The following is a 15,746-nucleotide window of genomic DNA, read 5'->3' as shown; positions in this document are numbered from 1 at the left end:
GTTCTAGTTTGCTTCTTTTAATAAATCGTTATTATCTGTCTTCCATTATCGTTCTTGCTATCATCATTATCCCCCGTTACTACCGCATGGACAAAGTCATATACCACCACCAGCAACCTCAACTTCTACATCATGCCGGTCTCGCTGGTCAATCCGGAAGGCCAGGATCAGGTCAATGCCATTGTGGATACTTCTTCCAGCCCTGAGGATCGATCTCCGGTCCTGCAGTCCAATTCCGACAGCGATGAACTGGGCTACCATTCTGTCGACGCCGCTAAGGAAGATGAAGCCAACGAGATGGTTGGCGTCAGCATTGGCCCAACGCAGAGTCGCATGAAGGCCCGTCTGACGCCCGCGGAGGAGAAATCACGCATCATGGAGCGCAATGGCAAGTTTTTCGATGCCATTCCTGACAATGTCGTCGACTCCGATGGTCTCTTTCTTGCCGAGATCACTTCTGAACCGGAGTCCCTGCCGGATGCTCGTGAATCGCATGCGCATCCACCAGAGGGGGCTGGTCTGCCGGTTCGTGCCGGCCAGGCCCCGAATGGGGTGCACCGGAGCACTGTCCCCCCGGCGAAAGACGGTCAACGGACCAGTTTCACCAGGTCGATTCTGAAGAATGGACTGCCGCGTCCTCGGGCCTGGTCTGGGGATGCCATATCCAACTTGCGGCTGAGGAAGTTTCTGCCGGATCTGGGCTCTTTGGCGAAACGGTCTTCGCTGCCCTTCCGGTCAAATACCTTGCATGCCCGAGCTCGCAGCCAGACCGTGAAGCCTTCGCCGTCTCGACTGGCTCTTGAACAGGCTCAAGCGGCCGCTGAACACCAGAGGCGGCGATCGTTCTCAACTCCAGACCCGAATCCAACGGCTGCGGATGAGCCGGTTCCTGAATTGAGACCTTTGAACGGGATGACGGCTGCGAAGCATTCATTTACACAAAGGCCCGGTAATTTCTCCGGGCACCCGGCCTCGCTCAGGCGGTCCTCATCGGATCAATCTTTGTACCTGAGAGCATCGTCCACGGCGTCGTCCCTCGATCAGGCACCCCGGTACGAACATATTCATTCCCAAATCAACAGTCGTTTCAAGGCCATCAAGGACAGTCTTCAAGACTCTAGCAGCCGGCTGCTTAGCATGCCCACCTTGCACCTTCAGGACCTCCGCAGCGACTGGGGATACAAGCCATTTCTCAGCGACGTCGCCCATCGAAAAGGCAATAGTAATGACGCTGCCGAACCGCAGTCCCACCGGGAGATCCTCAGAGAAAAGACCTCGCAGTCGCGCGAGCAATCCCCACGCAATAATTCAGCCTCGATGCATCCGATACTGGCCGAAGCCATGTCCGAGTTGACGGGCGACGTTGTCATCTTGGGAGGCTATCGGGGCTCTGTCCTGCGCTCTGCCAAACCGCCCCAGCGCCAGCTGTGGGTGCCGATGAAAGTGGGCCTCAATCTTCGCAAGGTGGATCTCGAAGTCGGCTTGAACCCGGAGGACGAAGAGCGGATGGAGGAAACGATCATCCCCTCGGGCGTGTTGTCGCATGTCGGGCCCGTTGACATCTGCCGCCGGCTGATGAAGCGACTGCAAAAGTGCGACAACGCGGTCAATGGCAAGCTCCGCGTCTGGGACTACGGCTACGATTGGCGACTGAGTCCGCACCTGCTTTCGAAGAAGCTGATCAAATTCCTGGAAGGCCTTCCGTCCAATGCACCCGACGTGCCACGCGAGAGGAGAGGAGCGTATGTCATTGCCCACAGCCTGGGGGGTTTGATTACGCGCCATGCCGTCAACCAACGGCCCGAGCTCTTCGACGGGGTCCTCTACGCAGGCGTCCCACAGCAATGTGTCAACATCCTTGGGCCCCTGCGCAACGGAGACGAGGTGCTTTTGAGTACCCGGGTGCTCACCGCACAGGTGAACTTCACCTTTCGGACGAGCTTCGCCCTGCTGCCCGAAGACGGACACTGCTTCATCGACAAACGCACCAAGGAAGAATACCGCGTCGACTTCTTCTCCGTCCAGAACTGGGACGAATACCGCCTCTCGCCCTGCATCAGCCCCGCGCTGCCCCCGCTGACCGCCACCCGCGGCTTCAAGGACAACCTGCCCGATCTGGGGATCAGGAAGCGCTTCTCCACCGTCCTCGGCAGAGACAACGGCTCCTCCGAAGAGATCACCGACTCGCCCGCCCAACGGAGCACCGACGGACGCGCCGTCCACCACCCACACCTCCGCGAGAACGCCCCTCACGCCACCGACCCCGTCTCCTATCTACCCAACAAGGCCTCCGCCATGGCCCCGACGGGCGACGGCCTCGTCGGCCCAACCTCCAACCTGCGCGGCTCGGCACACACCAAGGTCGCCACGACGTGCACCATCCCGCGCGCAACGGCCCTCGCCTACCTCGAGCGCACGCTGGCGGAGGTCAAGCGCTTCAAGCAGGAGCTCGCCTTCAACGCCGCCCACCAGTCCGAGAACCGGTACCCGCCCGCCGCCGTGCTGTACGGCAAGTCCGTCCCCACCGTCTACGGAGCCCGCGTCTGGTCGCGCGACCAGATCAGGCGCCAGGACGCATACGACGATCTGGCCTTCGCGGCCGGTGACGGCGTCTGTCTCGCCTCGGCGGCGATGTTGCCTCCTGGGTACCGGATCATCAAGGGTGGCCTGGTGAGGAGCGAGCGGGGACATGTTGGGCTGCTGGGGGATCTGGAAGGCGTTGGCCAGTGTCTCCGGGCTTTGGTCCGTGGCCGACGGGAGGGTGTGGGACTGGGCCCTTCTTCGTAGCCGCTTATATGGACTGGGCATTTGTTTGCCATGCATTTGATACCCTATCTTTGTCTCTGATTTCTGGCGCTTGTTTATGATGACGACAATATGAGTAATGACTTGACTGCTATCCTTGCATGGCGCCTTTTGTATACTACATCTCCAATCGTTCATACATAGAATATAGATATGTATCAATGTATATCGATCGATCCTTGCTCTATTTTCATGTTTATCCAATTGGTTTTCATATTTCTCAAGCAACCATGGTCTATAGTTTTCCGCGAACCGCCAAGGAACAGAAAGTCAAGGGTAAGCGTGATAAGCGTAACAGTATGGCAGAATATAATCTTCAAAGATCCAACAGATATAAAAATACTACAAATCATGCGCCGCATAGAATTCTAAGAATGAGAAAAAGAAAAAGAAAAGTCTAACCCGTTCTCGAGTTGGCAATGTTGAGGACCAGAATGTCCGACGCGCCGACCTTGACCAGCTCGTCCATGACGGTTGCAATCTTCTTCTTCTCGACCATGGAGCTGACGGCCACCCAGCCCTCCTCCTCGAGAGCGGTGATTGTGGGCGCACGCTTGCCGGGGGTGATCTGCGAGGCAACCGATAGCTCGGAGCGGGGAATGTTGTACTGGCACAGGACGTATCGTTGGGCGGCTGTAGTGGGGAGCGTAAGCATTTGGCACATTCAACAAGAGTGAGAGGGACGTACTGATAACACCACGGATACGAGAGGTGATCAAATCAACAAGGGAGTTCTGGGTTGACCTAGACTTGACCAGCACGGCCGTGCTCTCGACGACAGTATCAATGGCCTTGAGACCAGCAGCCTTCATGGTCTCGCCGGATTCTGCACCCCGTCAGTACCGGACTCGATCGACCTAACGTCCGAGGGAAAAGGGTAAACACATACCGACAAGATCGACAATACCGTCGGCCACACCAAGAGCGCAAGCAGCCTCGACACTACCACCGACATACTTGATCTTGGTGCTGAGCTTCTGACCCACCTCCACACCCTCCAGCCGGGAGAAGAACGCTTTCGTCAGCGCCGTGAAGCTGGTCACAACGTTCTTGCCGATCAACTGCTTCGCCTCCGTGATGTCGCCCTTCTGCGGAACCTGCACCTGCAGCTTGCACCCGCCGAACCCGAGATCCATGATCTCCTCGACGCCCGAGACCTCGCCCTCGGCCAGCTGCGCATCATGTTCGGCGACCTGGTCGCGTCCGGTGATACCGAGGTCGACGCGGCCCTCGCCGACAAAGGTTGGGATGTCTGCGGCGGGGAGGAAGATGAGCGCGATTGGGAGATTCTTGACCAGCGCGATGTCGAGGCGGGTTTCGCGGCGGAATTGGATGTCACTGCCCGACAGGAGGTCCAGGGTAGCCTGTTGGAGACGGCCCTCTGTTGTGCACAAGAGTTACGAGTTAGCTGGGGGGGTCTTCGTCGTTGCGATCGTGGGGTCTTGTGGTCAAAGAATAGAAATGCGATTGCGAAAGACGAGGTGAGTCACAGAGGGAACTTGCTTTTAGGGACGGCGAAGAGAAGTCTTCCTTCGAGGCTGAGAGAGAATGTTAGTCGATATAAGACGGACTTATGGTATAGCAATTGAGTCAAATTATAGGGTCTGTTCTTGTTGGTGCAGGTCACGTACTGGTTGACGAGATCCATGTCTACTGACGATCAACGGCGCGGGGTAGATGAGAATTCTGTAGGGGATCGCGGCAAGCTTGGAGGGGAAAGGATTGATATTATTCACACGAGCGCAATTAAATAGTGAGTGACAATGATATCCAGTATATTCAACGGGAATTGACTGGCGCCGTCGGCGATGTGCCTGGGATGAAGAGTTGACCGAAAGTTGCGGAACGAAATCGGAGTTCAGATTCTGACTCGAACGGTGAGGGGCAGAAGAGCAGGACAGCAAGTAGAGTAGAGTCAATCGCGACTACATCTATTCAAATATAGCTATATGTAGTATATACATGGAAGACGAATTCATGAATACAGATACAGGTTCTACGAATCACATTATTCTGCTGAACCACGAGGATTCCAAGGTTGAACATTTGGAGTCTGAGATCTCTTCTAAAGCAAATAAAAAAAGTGGCGGTTCCTCATGGTGCCTTGTGGCCTGAATTGCTGCCTTGGTCATTCGGTCACGGTCATTTACTGCCTGAAATACCAGGTGTCTGTTAGCCCTGAGCCCTCGCGTAAAGTTTCCCGCGTTATGCCCAAAACAGAAACCCACACAAGCCCGCGCCGCAAATTCCTCGCTTGCAACACAGTCCATCTACCCGTACGGCCTCATCTAACCCACCTACGCCGCCATCTTCCCTTCTATCCCGTCAAGTCAACCCTCTCGCTGTCGTCGAGCCCAACCTCCAAGATGGATTCCGCCAAGCAGCCTGTTAAGCTCGTCAAGGTGACTCGTGTTCTCGGCCGTACCGGTACGTGATCTACAAAAATAGTGATGGATATCGCAGTTGGATTTGGTATAATAACTGCTTTTGGTTGCTCGCTTTAGGCTCCCGTGGTGGTGTCACCCAGGTCCGCGTCGAGTTCATGGATGACACTTCCCGCAGCATCATCCGTAACGTCAAGGGTCCAGGTATGCGATTTCCGTTGAGCGATTGAGTTTTGTGGGAGGTGGTTTCGGGGGTTTTCTTTCTCTTTCGGTGGTCCTCGTATCCCGGCCGACAATCCGATCGCGACATTTCAAAATGGAGGAAGAAACTGGTCATCTCGACACAAGGAGCGAAAGGAAAAAAGGAATGACTGCGAATGCGAATGCGACTGCAAACCGGAATCATATCGAACTGGGATACAGGGGGACCATCGGAAGGGAAAACCAGAGTCGAATATCAAAAGTGCATGGGCTAACTAGGAATTTTTGTCGCAACCTACAGTCAAGGTCGATGACATCCTCTGCCTGCTCGAATCCGAGAGAGAGGCCCGCCGTCTCCGGTAATTTCGAGTCGAATTTCTCGCCGAGTTGTCGTCTTTTATTCCCTCTCGAGGCCATGTACGTTTGCTTGCGTTGGAAATGATTCTGGGAGGTCGGGAAAGGCAAAAGTTTTTCTAGCAATGAAAAAAGCGTGGCTGGTTCAACTTTGCATGGGCTGATGCGACGAAACGGTTGTGATACTTTGGCTTTCCATCCAAATCTTTCTACATATCCTATCTGTCTTCGAGATATCAGGGAATAAAAGAGAGAGCCAACGGGGAAACCAAGCTCAACCCTTTCTAATGAAACGCAAAAAAATTTGAAAGCAACGATGCTCGAATGGGCGGACTCTTCTCCCTTGTTCCCTTTTTCGCGTCTTGTCAACGTGTCGCTTGTCATGCCCGCAGGTCGCATTGCCCTTCTCGAAGGTGAAAGACGGAGTAGAATTTGTGTCCTGGTTGATCTTCCGTCCAGGATGGCTTGCATGACGCATGGGTTATAGAAGATCTAGATCTGTGGGAAACCGAGGAGAAATATACGACTTATCACGCAACCACCTATCACTTGCATCGAGTCTTATCTGGGTCTTTGCTGCAGTTGAGGGTTCGTTGGAACTTGGGTCAGAGAGGGGTTGGTCGTGACTCGCCGCGCAAGGTCTCTGATTCCAACACCTCCCAAATGCAAGTCACGATGGGTCTCTACCTTTTCCCAGTCAAGATCAAGCTACGTCTCGTGGGATGATCGCCAGCCCTTGATATAGATCGTAATCTGTAGTAGCTTCAAGCTAGGTAACTCTATACGAGAACTCCACAGGGTGACCCTGAATAGAGGTATGATGATTGAGCCCGGTCTATGTCGTTACTATGTGTACAGTAGTTCATGCCAATTCCCTGAAAGTCTTTCACCGGTCTGCAAGCCCACGCTACAGCTGCTCCGCGTTGCTGATGAGTCGTTCGAAGAAGTCCTCGTCCCCCTTTGCAGGATCCTCCATCAATCCTCCAACAGCCGTAAGAAGTCCGGCAAGTCGACGACGGCGAATCTGCTCTTCTAGCTCCGTACTCTTCTGCCTGGCCACTTCGAGTAACGGCGCTGGTAGGTTCGCCAACCGTGCTACGTTCAATCCGTAACTGCGATGCGCCACACCCTCTCCGACTTCGTAGAGAAAGGTGATCTCTTCCTCCTTGCCAGACCCGGACTCGGTGAATCGCATGTGCACGTTGCGAAGTTCGCGGTCCGGAAAGGATTGCGCCATATTGGAAAGATGCTGATAGTGGGTGATAAAGAGCGTCAGACTTCGGATCGTCCGTACCATGTAATCCAGGACCGCCTGCGCGATGGCAACCCCGTCATGAGTAGACGTGCCCCGGCCCAACTCATCAAGGATGACCAGCGAACGGGGCGTTGCCTGCTTGAGGATGTCTGCCGTTTCAGACAGCTCGACCATGAAGGTCGATTCACCCGCCAGCATGTTGTCGAAAGCTCCCATGCGAGTAAACACGGCGTCCAGCATGCCGAGCTTCGCTGACTGAGCGGGAACGTAGGAGCCAATCTGCCCCATGATGGCAATCAGGGCTATTTGCCGTACATAACTGGACTTGCCGCCCATGTTCGGACCGGTGACGAGGAGGGCACGAGTCTTGTCGCTATCCAGATCAATATCGTTGGGAACGTAGCTATCGAGCAGAAGTTGCTCCACCATTGGATGGCGCCCTTGTTCCACGCGAATACATGTTTGGTCGGTATACTCGGGCTTCACATATCCTGGCTGGCTAGCAATTGCGGCCAGGGAGAGCAAACAGTCGAGCGTCGCTAGAGACTGGACGCAGTCACGGAAGGCCTGATAATTAGCCGCTATCTCGGCCAGAAGAGCCGCAAACGCTTTGTCGCACGCTGCAGCCAACGCTTCCTTGTGCTGATCTCGTTGCCGTAATAGCTGAATGACCTCTGGCGTATGGAATCTAGAAAGCTTCTTGGTCCCGCTCACTTTGACCCATGACGCCGGCACTCGTTTGATGGCCGCTGAAGTGTTTTCAACCTCGATCAGATACTCGATCCCCGACGATGTAATGTAAGTCACCTTCGGCCTCTTGATGATCTCGGCAGCGACAGAGCGATGTTCCTCTAATTCGTGTTCGACGCTCGCGATCCCGAGCTTGTGTTCGCTAATTTCTTCTGTCTCTTCCGATTCCCGAAAGAACTCATACTTGTCGTCATTTCGCGCCGCATGCATGTTGATCTTGTTCAGGAACTTGACAACATCTTCCAATATTGACGGTAGTTGAGCAATAGCCTCACCGAGAGCGGGCGATTTGAAGCCGGAGTCCTCGGGGGTCTTGACGTCAACATACTCCTGTGCAATGGTCTGCAGCGTCTGAAGAACAGTGAGAAGCTCTGGGCGCGTGCACTGCTTCCTCCTTAGTAAAAAGCTCCGCTACAGGCGTATTCAAGTCACATGTACATACCTTTCCATAGTAGATCCGAATCAGATTCTTCTCTAGATCGCTCTTGATCTTTCCTAGCAATCTTTTGAGTCTCTCCACCTGCACAGTTTTATCCGGACTCTTCAGCTCCTCAACAGCATTCACCCTTTCCTCCAGGCGCACCTTGTCCAGCAAGGGCCGTCCGACCCATTTTCGAAGCAACCTCTGTCCAAATCTCGTTTGCGTTCGGTCCAAGGTCCAAAAGAGACTGCCTTTGGCCGAATGATCTGTCTGGTTCTGGTAAATCTCGAGACTGACCAAGGTATTCGCATTCAGCAGCATGTGTGATCGAGAAGAAAAGTGTTGAAAATACTTGGTGAGCTCGAAAATGTGCTCCAATCCGTACTCTGTGAGATGCTCAATCATAGCCGAAAGACACACAGTCACCTGCTCCGGCAAATTAAGCACCTTTTGGAGTAAGTTACTGGCTGGCGCATCCTCCGCAGTATTGGCTGCCTTCAACTTTGCGGCATAGAAGTTCGCAACATGACTATGTGATTCGGCCACTGCGGTCTTCTTCTTAGCAACCCTATCCACGCGGACTTTGTCGCCAAAGGTATTCAGCTTGCTACCAGAGAGATGTCGCACGAGTTTCTCTGTAGCCTTGGACAGCTCCCCGACAATGACAAGTTCGCAAGGCGCGACATGAAGTAATCTAGTTTCCACCTCACTCCTCATAAATCCATCCTCAAAGTCATCGTAGATGATGTCACCCGTGTTCGGCTGGACAGCGACGATACCAACATGTACCTTTTCGTCATTGCCCCAGCCTTTTGCATTTGTTTCAGTAATGCATAGCATGTACCCGGTAGCCGGGGAAGCACCGCCTGATGCAGCAGGTGTAGCACCATCCAACCCCTCAACATCGTCCACATAAGTTCCCTTCGTGTATAGGTTGGTAAGTTTCCGGGAGAAAGGAGCATTACGATTGTCTCCAGCGGCCTTGAGGGCGGCAGTTTCCAACTGCCTCACCACGCCGACCTTGTATCCAGCTGTTACGAGACGCTTCACATGCACATGTAATCGGTGGACCGGTATACTAGCGGATGCGAAGCGATCGAGATGAGCTTCGGAGGGATCTGTTGGCAATTGCATACCCTTTAGCAATCATATCCCCAGTGCAAGAGGACAGAAGAAGTATTCCGAACTGACTTACGTTCATCAAACCTCATTTTGCCAGGTATGCATACAATACTCAATTCCTTAGCAGCGATCCTCGCATCCTCGCCAAAGAACCGAAACTTGTAGCCCACCTCGATCACCAACACCGTGTCCATATGCTTGCGCTTGATCTCAATCACTTGCCTCTCCAGCGGAGTTAGCTTGCTCCCACCCTTCTTCGACGCCCCTTTCCCCTTTGACTGGGGCGGAGGTGCGGGTTCATCATCCTCGTCGCCTTCCGCAACCTCCTCCGCGCCAGAGGGAGCCTCAGTCGCGGCATTCCTACCGATTCCGATAAGGCAGTCGGCTCCCCCCAGCTTCTTGACAAAGAGCTTGTGTAGTTTCTCGCGTTCCAGCTGCCGCTGCCTCGCTTCCGGATCGTCTGCTTTCTCGGTGCTTGCATCGTCAGCGGGAGAGCTAGCAAACTTGTAAAGATTGGTGCGTTGGCTGCTGCTTGATGGATGATCTCGTCCCCGTGCAGCATTCGACGCTTCTTTAACATTGCGTCCAAATTCGTTCTCGGAATAAACTCCGTTCGTTTTAACCCGCTTCGGAGCCGGGACCACTATATCCTCGTCCTCGTCCTCGTCGTCCACCAAATCATTTTGATCCCTTGTCGTTTCACGCAGCGGCATATCTGCTTTTTTCTGGCTCGTTGCTCGCCCATCTTCGTTGTCGTTGGTTCTCTTCTCTGTTGCCGGCGCCCTCTTCGTGAAGAAGCTGGAAATGGTCTGTTGTTTACGCTTGAGATTCTGTGAGGACGCCGGTGACGACTGCGACGAACTTAGTGGCATTTTATTTCTCAGAAGTCTCTGTGGACTTCCGAGTCGAATGGTCAACGCGAAGCAGGCCGAGGTCAGATTAGAGGCGCGGAATTTGGCATCGCAAGTAAAGAAGTGGCGATGAATCTTCCGATGTCTTTTGAGCGGTTAGCAGTGGGTTGCACCTGATTACAAGGTTTTTAGATATTTCCTTCCTTAATCAGTCCGATTCAAGGCTTCTGATTCTGTGTATGAATCCAAGGAGCGCTGGACACAAAATCATCCATTTCGCTGCATCATGGAGATGAAGCTTGACGCGTGGAGAACACGCTAGCTTATCGTGTGCGCGATCTAATCTTCATTGGTTGATTATCTAATCGTCTAATCAAGGTTATGAGTTATTGTATACGGATAAATAGTACAGCGATGCTCCACCATGCAACTCCATGCTACCGGACCCGACGCTCAGGTCACTGTCAAGATGTATAATAGTACAAAACCGTTGGGGTAACTGCAAAACACGCTGGTAGCGAATACGATTCTGAGCCTGGAATCATGTGCCTTTTTTGGGGACAGACATCCGGTTTGATACTGGACGATAGCAAGTGCTAATATATAAATAGGTCAACGGTTTGGTGGCGGAGAAGGATCAGTCATTCATGTTCAAGCGTGCCGCAACGGATGCGATTTGAGAGGAGAGAATGATGGCGTTGGAGAACATGTCCTCTTTGCCGAGACTAGAGAGAGCTCGTGTCCAAATAGAGTTGCTCAAAGTCGTCTTCCTCAACGTCTGATATAGTCGCCTCGGGCGATGTAGCGCGTGTCATAGAATGCAATCGGGAGGGATGACGACCATCAGCATCAAAGATTGGGTTCTCAGTGGGAAGCTTAGCGGTTGAGATAGCCAATGGGTTGAACGTATATCCAGCGTAGAAGCCATGACTCTCAAAAGGACTCAGTCCGTTGCTTTGAGCTTCTTCGAAGAAATACTGCGGTGTATAACTTGTATCGCCTGCGTGCTGCGGCCTAACCATTGAGGATTGCCACAGTAGAGGGGATTTAACCCGTCTGTGAGCGTCTAGCATAGGGTCGATATTTTCTTGCTCTTCAGAAGCATGAGCGACCCTTCCCGAAGGCAAAGGAGCATGATTACCCGAAAAGCGGTTGACTCTCCTTTCAGCTGTTGCTCCATGTCCAAAAAAAGGTTCTCGAGAAGGACTCGATACTCCAAAGCGCGGATATGGCTCATCGTAGCTCGATATGTGCTGGCTAGATTCGTCTTGAAACACTGTGAACCCAATGCGAGCCCTGGATTCGAGACCATTCACCGCCAGGCTGAATTCTTCCGTCTCGTCTTCGTAAGAGGAGCGAAGATGAACGCCATACTTATATGGCAACTGAGCCCCGGGATTCCTTGAAGCCTGAGAGTCATATCTGACCAAGCCGCTTTCGCGTCTGGTTGCCGTGCGTTTCGCAGCCTTCTTGATCCGTTTTCGATCCTGTCCACGCGGCACATTAGAGTCAACTTGGGAAAGTGCACGCTTCGGGCGAGGGGCTCGTCTCTTAGGGATCGGTGTCTCTCCCTTGAGAGGGCTGCTATCTTCGACATTGCCTGATATAACACGTTGCTTTCGCAGGATGCCTGTTGGCGAAAACACAAGTTCCGTGGGCTCGACACACATGGAGGTCTTTTCCATCATCTTGAGTATGCTCTCATCCTTCTTCTGGTTGCGCTTACGCCTCATCTGCTCTGTGGCAGAGTCAAAAATATCCATGCCAGGCCACAGTACTCCCTTCAGTCTTGTCATCTCATCCGCCCTCTCCTTGTCACCTTCGACTAGTCTGAGATAATCAAAGCTTCCACTGTCGTCAACAAAGGGGTCGCCATCGACGGAGCCGGTGCTCAAGGGTTGGAAAGCGTTGGCCGATCTGCTTTCTAGTTTCATTGACCGGCTCGGCGTGACTTGCGTGTTGGAAACACCCTCCTCTTCGGATTCAAAGTCAGGTTCATGTTTACATTGGTCTGGTGCAAGCTCTTGGGACGGATCGTTCGAATGCAGGGTATAGCCTGCTCGGACAAGAAACTGAGGATCAGGAGCCGACGACGAAGCTGACGTTTCATGATGAGTGGAAAGAGAAGCATCTCCGCTCCTCACAATGGGGTTACCATTCAGATGAGGGTCAGAAAGACGTGGGTCAAGGAACTCAGGTAAAGGCTGATGAGATGGAGGGCATATAGTTCTGGGCGTGTCTCTTGATCCAGCGCCGCGTCGAGCAGTCAATGATGTAGCAAGAGCGAGTGAATTCCCATGAGACTTTCTTTTGCGAGCCTCTTTGGATGCCATCCGATCAGAAAGTAGTTTTGCCAAGTTGTTGGCCTTGTACCATCTGTCGTACTCATCGAGGAGGTTCCTGGCTTGAATTTCTTGATGGCTTCGCACTTGAAGCTTGAAGTAATGAGAAAGATGGGCCTTTGATGAGACGTGGGTCAACAAATGAGATACATCGCTGAATCGAGCCCGTTTGGGACAGATGTTGCACTGAAGTGCTTCAGCATCCATCCTGGGCAGTCGAAATGAAGGATGCAACCCGAGCGAGATCTGAAAGGAAGTGACAAGTAAGAGATGTAGCCCGAAAATTGCACGAACACGGAAAAGAGCAGAACAAAAATCCAAGATAGAAAGACTGGCCCTGACCGTGAAAACCCTGTCTGATTGCAGAAGAAGTGACGATTATGGACAGATACTTGCCTTGAGATTCGCATTGCCATCCAAGCAGGTGATGGAGGTGCGAAGGGGTGTGCTGTGTAAACATTGCTGCTTCCAGAAGGGCCTGCCTGTAATTGACTCGATGTCCGTATTGGGAAGGTGGCGGGGATGTCCCATATCTACAGCAGTCAACTTGGAGAAGGGACATCAGGTGCAGTCGATAGTCAACATGAGGATGGATTGTAACAATCGGGAAAATATTTTTGATTCATCTCATCAGCTATCTAGTAAGAGGAGAATTAGATTGTGCTTTGCGATAGATTGTGCCAATGCGTCTTAACAGCCTATTATCAGGCAATTGTGGAATGATATGAAGCGGAAATAAGTCGCAATGGTCATTTCTTTTCTCCTGCCTTGTATCCCATAGTCCATGGATGGTAGAGAACAACGGGTTATTAGATTGCAGGAGGTCGAATTGATTACGGTTGGGGTCAAAGTTGAGCCATTACTGGCTGGAAAGGTGCTACTTTTTCAAGTATTTCATTGTGACTGTTCTGGGCATACAACTAGTTTCGGGTCAGCAAAAATGTGTCACAGGAGAGGATCGTGCCAGGCGACTTACTAAACAGGATCTACTTCCTGAACGCCTTCGAATTTCAGGAGACTCAAGCCAGCAATTGCAAAATGCGTATGAAAAACATCAACCATGTTACCCGGACGGTCTCCGAAACCGCCAGCTTCCGGATCCTGCAACGAGTCAGTTCTGACGATACCCTGGTAGACAACGAGGCGAGCACACCTGACAGCGAAGAATATATGTAGCCAGTTTGTGGCCATCGATCCAGTGCAGTCTATCAATCATCGCTAAGCTGGACCCGACCCACCAGCTATAACAAGCATCTTGCAACTTCTCAGGACGTCCATTCAGCCCACCATTGTCCAGTTGCCTTTCACTGAGCCAGCCACCAAGACGATCCTTGTTCACAAGGTCCAAACGTCCAGCAATGGCCAACGCTCCCACGCAGGTGAAGACCTGTCCAGCATGGGATTCGGCTCCGGGACAGATCCCGTATCCTCCATCCAGGTTTTCACACTTCTGAATGTAGGCGACAGCTTTAGTGACATCGACCAAATCCAGAAGTCCTAATAGTGACAAGGCATTGAAGGCACCATAGACGAAACGGGTATCCAATTCACCCCATTCGTCGCCCATGAATGAGCCTGTCGTCCTGTCCTGTAGCCCTGCGATGACTGTGATTATTTAGCATGATCGAAGTGCGAATTGAAGATGACCACAAGAGTGGGAGTCAAAATCATACAAGATCCAACTTTCTGCTTGCCGCCCAAACCACGTTTTTCCAGCTCGTCGACCGCATCCAGGGTTACGAGTATCTGCACAGCTGAGACAGTGTAAAGCATATGTGCATCATGGCCGGGTGCAGCTCCGAACCCGCCATTTTCGCGCTGACAGGAGAGAACAAAGTCGATAGTCTCTTCCCGAGGGAGAGCTTCCGGGAAGCCAAGAAGATGCAGGGCTGTCAAGCCCCAGTATACGCCATTCAGACGAAGATGCTCTGTGAGCCAATATTCCAGCTCATCCCGCCTCTAGCGTCAGCTGTCAACCATCTTCCCCATCATCAAGAGAAGATATAAGTATCACGCACGCTGTCCAGATTCTTGATGTACTCCACATGTTTGTGTACACACAACGTGTGATCTGGAAGACTGCCAACAGCCCTACCAGGACCCGAGACCAGAGACATCTTGAATTCCGGGCTGGAGAATTATTTTACTCGGAAGAATAGCTTGGTTAGTAATTCAGAGCTGGAAGTTTCCTTATCAGCCCGGAACCAGGTTCAAGTAGGCGAAGCAGATTCTGTGCAATCGGATCCACGGCTAGATAGATAGCAGAAGTACTGAAGGTCTGAGACCCAGGCACAAAGTTACACAGATTGTTCTCCAAGCGAACTGGCCAGAAGAGGCTAGAGCATGATATCAATCAAACTGGATTGAAAGAAGGACAAAAGAAAAAGCCACAAGTGCAGGCAGTATTCCGTGGGGAGAAGCAGCTAACAAGTCGCCTGGCTTCGCTGGTTGTATTAGTATGGCTCAGGGAACTGCCTGCCAGCCTCCATGGAAGCATTGGAAGGGGATAAATTTCTGCAGTGGAAGAATCACATTGATTTGTCGCTACTCGCTAGTCAGCGAGGGGCATGTTGCCACGTGACTTAGCGTCATCAAGGCGAGCCACAGGGGCTAAAGGGCGGGGCTTGTTTCAGAAGGGATGGATCGCCATGCTCGCCAAGTCGCCGTGCACAATCGAGTCCAAGAGCGGTGTGAAGCCATGGAAGTGTGAACCACGTGAATAGTATGTTAATAATAACTGAATACTGAATAGTAATAATAATATCTAGATAAATGTCTTTTTTTTTCTGATTTTCTGTTTCCATACATTAGATATGACTTCTAAGGAGTATCAAGATGTGCATACGTAAGCTGGTTACCTCCATAAGAAAGTCGATTAGAGAAGCTGCTCCATAGTATCTACTACATATGCTCAATCTTCAAGCACAAACTAATCTGGCTCGAGGACTTTGATCACTATCAGCGACCTTCGGGGTGCATCGAATCGATGGGTGTTCGACTTTTTAGTTGAGACTTCTTGCCCTTGATAAATGCTGTGAAATGCCATGATCGCTTTGCGCACAGGATAGAAAGTCCCTGAGGCACTACTCCGTAAGCTGATACACTGATAGAGTGATAGATCGGCATGGGCCAGCGAGAATCCAGCGGGGTAATGGAAGTGTACTTACATTTACAGTCTTACAGAAGATAGTAGTAGGTAGACTCCGAAGAGACCAGACGTTGGTGTGAAAGTGAGACTTGAGACATTACGATTCCTTTTTT

At 52.0% G+C, this 15,746-nt stretch overlaps 6 protein-coding genes across 6 annotated transcripts; 2 read left to right on the top strand and 4 right to left on the bottom strand.

The window, feature by feature from the left end:
* Nucleotides 1–132: 132 nt before the first annotated feature.
* CDV56_109096 (uncharacterized protein) lies at nucleotides 133–2,787 on the top strand (the record flags this gene model as incomplete). The annotated part of the gene is made up of 1 exon (XM_026762715.1): nucleotides 133–2,787. One exon carries the CDS (start codon nucleotides 133–135, stop codon nucleotides 2,785–2,787), a length of 2,655 nt encoding a protein of 884 aa, XP_026618854.1.
* A 415-nt stretch (nucleotides 2,788–3,202) lies between these two features.
* HIS1 (ATP phosphoribosyltransferase) lies at nucleotides 3,203–4,453 on the bottom strand (the record flags this gene model as incomplete). Its single annotated transcript, XM_026762692.1, has 4 exons — nucleotides 3,203–3,438; nucleotides 3,494–3,631; nucleotides 3,695–4,143; nucleotides 4,437–4,453. The coding sequence occupies 4 exons, from the start codon at nucleotides 4,451–4,453 to the stop codon at nucleotides 3,203–3,205; spliced, it is 840 nt and encodes a 279-aa protein (XP_026618853.1).
* Nucleotides 4,454–5,012: 559 nt separating this feature from the next.
* CDV56_109062 (40S ribosomal eS28 domain-containing protein) lies at nucleotides 5,013–5,419 on the top strand (the record flags this gene model as incomplete). Its single annotated transcript, XM_026762681.1, has 2 exons — nucleotides 5,013–5,232; nucleotides 5,310–5,419. The coding sequence occupies 2 exons, from the start codon at nucleotides 5,013–5,015 to the stop codon at nucleotides 5,417–5,419; spliced, it is 330 nt and encodes a 109-aa protein (XP_026618852.1).
* Nucleotides 5,420–6,651: 1,232 nt separating this feature from the next.
* On the bottom strand, nucleotides 6,652–10,164 carry msh3 (mismatch repair protein MSH3; the record flags this gene model as incomplete). The annotated part of the gene is made up of 3 exons (XM_026762611.1): nucleotides 6,652–8,133; nucleotides 8,192–9,288; nucleotides 9,366–10,164. The coding sequence occupies 3 exons, from the start codon at nucleotides 10,162–10,164 to the stop codon at nucleotides 6,652–6,654; spliced, it is 3,378 nt and encodes a 1,125-aa protein (XP_026618851.1).
* Nucleotides 10,165–10,868: 704 nt separating this feature from the next.
* CDV56_108960 (uncharacterized protein) lies at nucleotides 10,869–12,692 on the bottom strand (the record flags this gene model as incomplete). The annotated part of the gene is made up of 1 exon (XM_026762579.1): nucleotides 10,869–12,692. The coding sequence occupies one exon, from the start codon at nucleotides 12,690–12,692 to the stop codon at nucleotides 10,869–10,871; it is 1,824 nt and encodes a 607-aa protein (XP_026618850.1).
* A 670-nt stretch (nucleotides 12,693–13,362) lies between these two features.
* On the bottom strand, nucleotides 13,363–14,602 carry CDV56_108936 (Rab geranylgeranyltransferase subunit beta BET2; the record flags this gene model as incomplete). The annotated part of the gene is made up of 5 exons (XM_026762555.1): nucleotides 13,363–13,405; nucleotides 13,462–13,638; nucleotides 13,724–14,090; nucleotides 14,159–14,444; nucleotides 14,504–14,602. The coding sequence occupies 5 exons, from the start codon at nucleotides 14,600–14,602 to the stop codon at nucleotides 13,363–13,365; spliced, it is 972 nt and encodes a 323-aa protein (XP_026618849.1).
* Between the last annotated feature and the right edge of the window lie 1,144 nt (nucleotides 14,603–15,746).

The sequence above is a fragment of the Aspergillus thermomutatus genome (assembly GCF_002237265.1).
Source record: "Aspergillus thermomutatus strain HMR AF 39 chromosome Unknown NODE_3, whole genome shotgun sequence".
Taxonomy (NCBI): Eukaryota; Fungi; Ascomycota; class Eurotiomycetes; order Eurotiales; family Aspergillaceae; genus Aspergillus; species Aspergillus thermomutatus.
The sequence above is the reverse complement of the archived record's forward strand: the minus strand, read 5'-3'. Positions and strand labels throughout refer to the sequence as shown.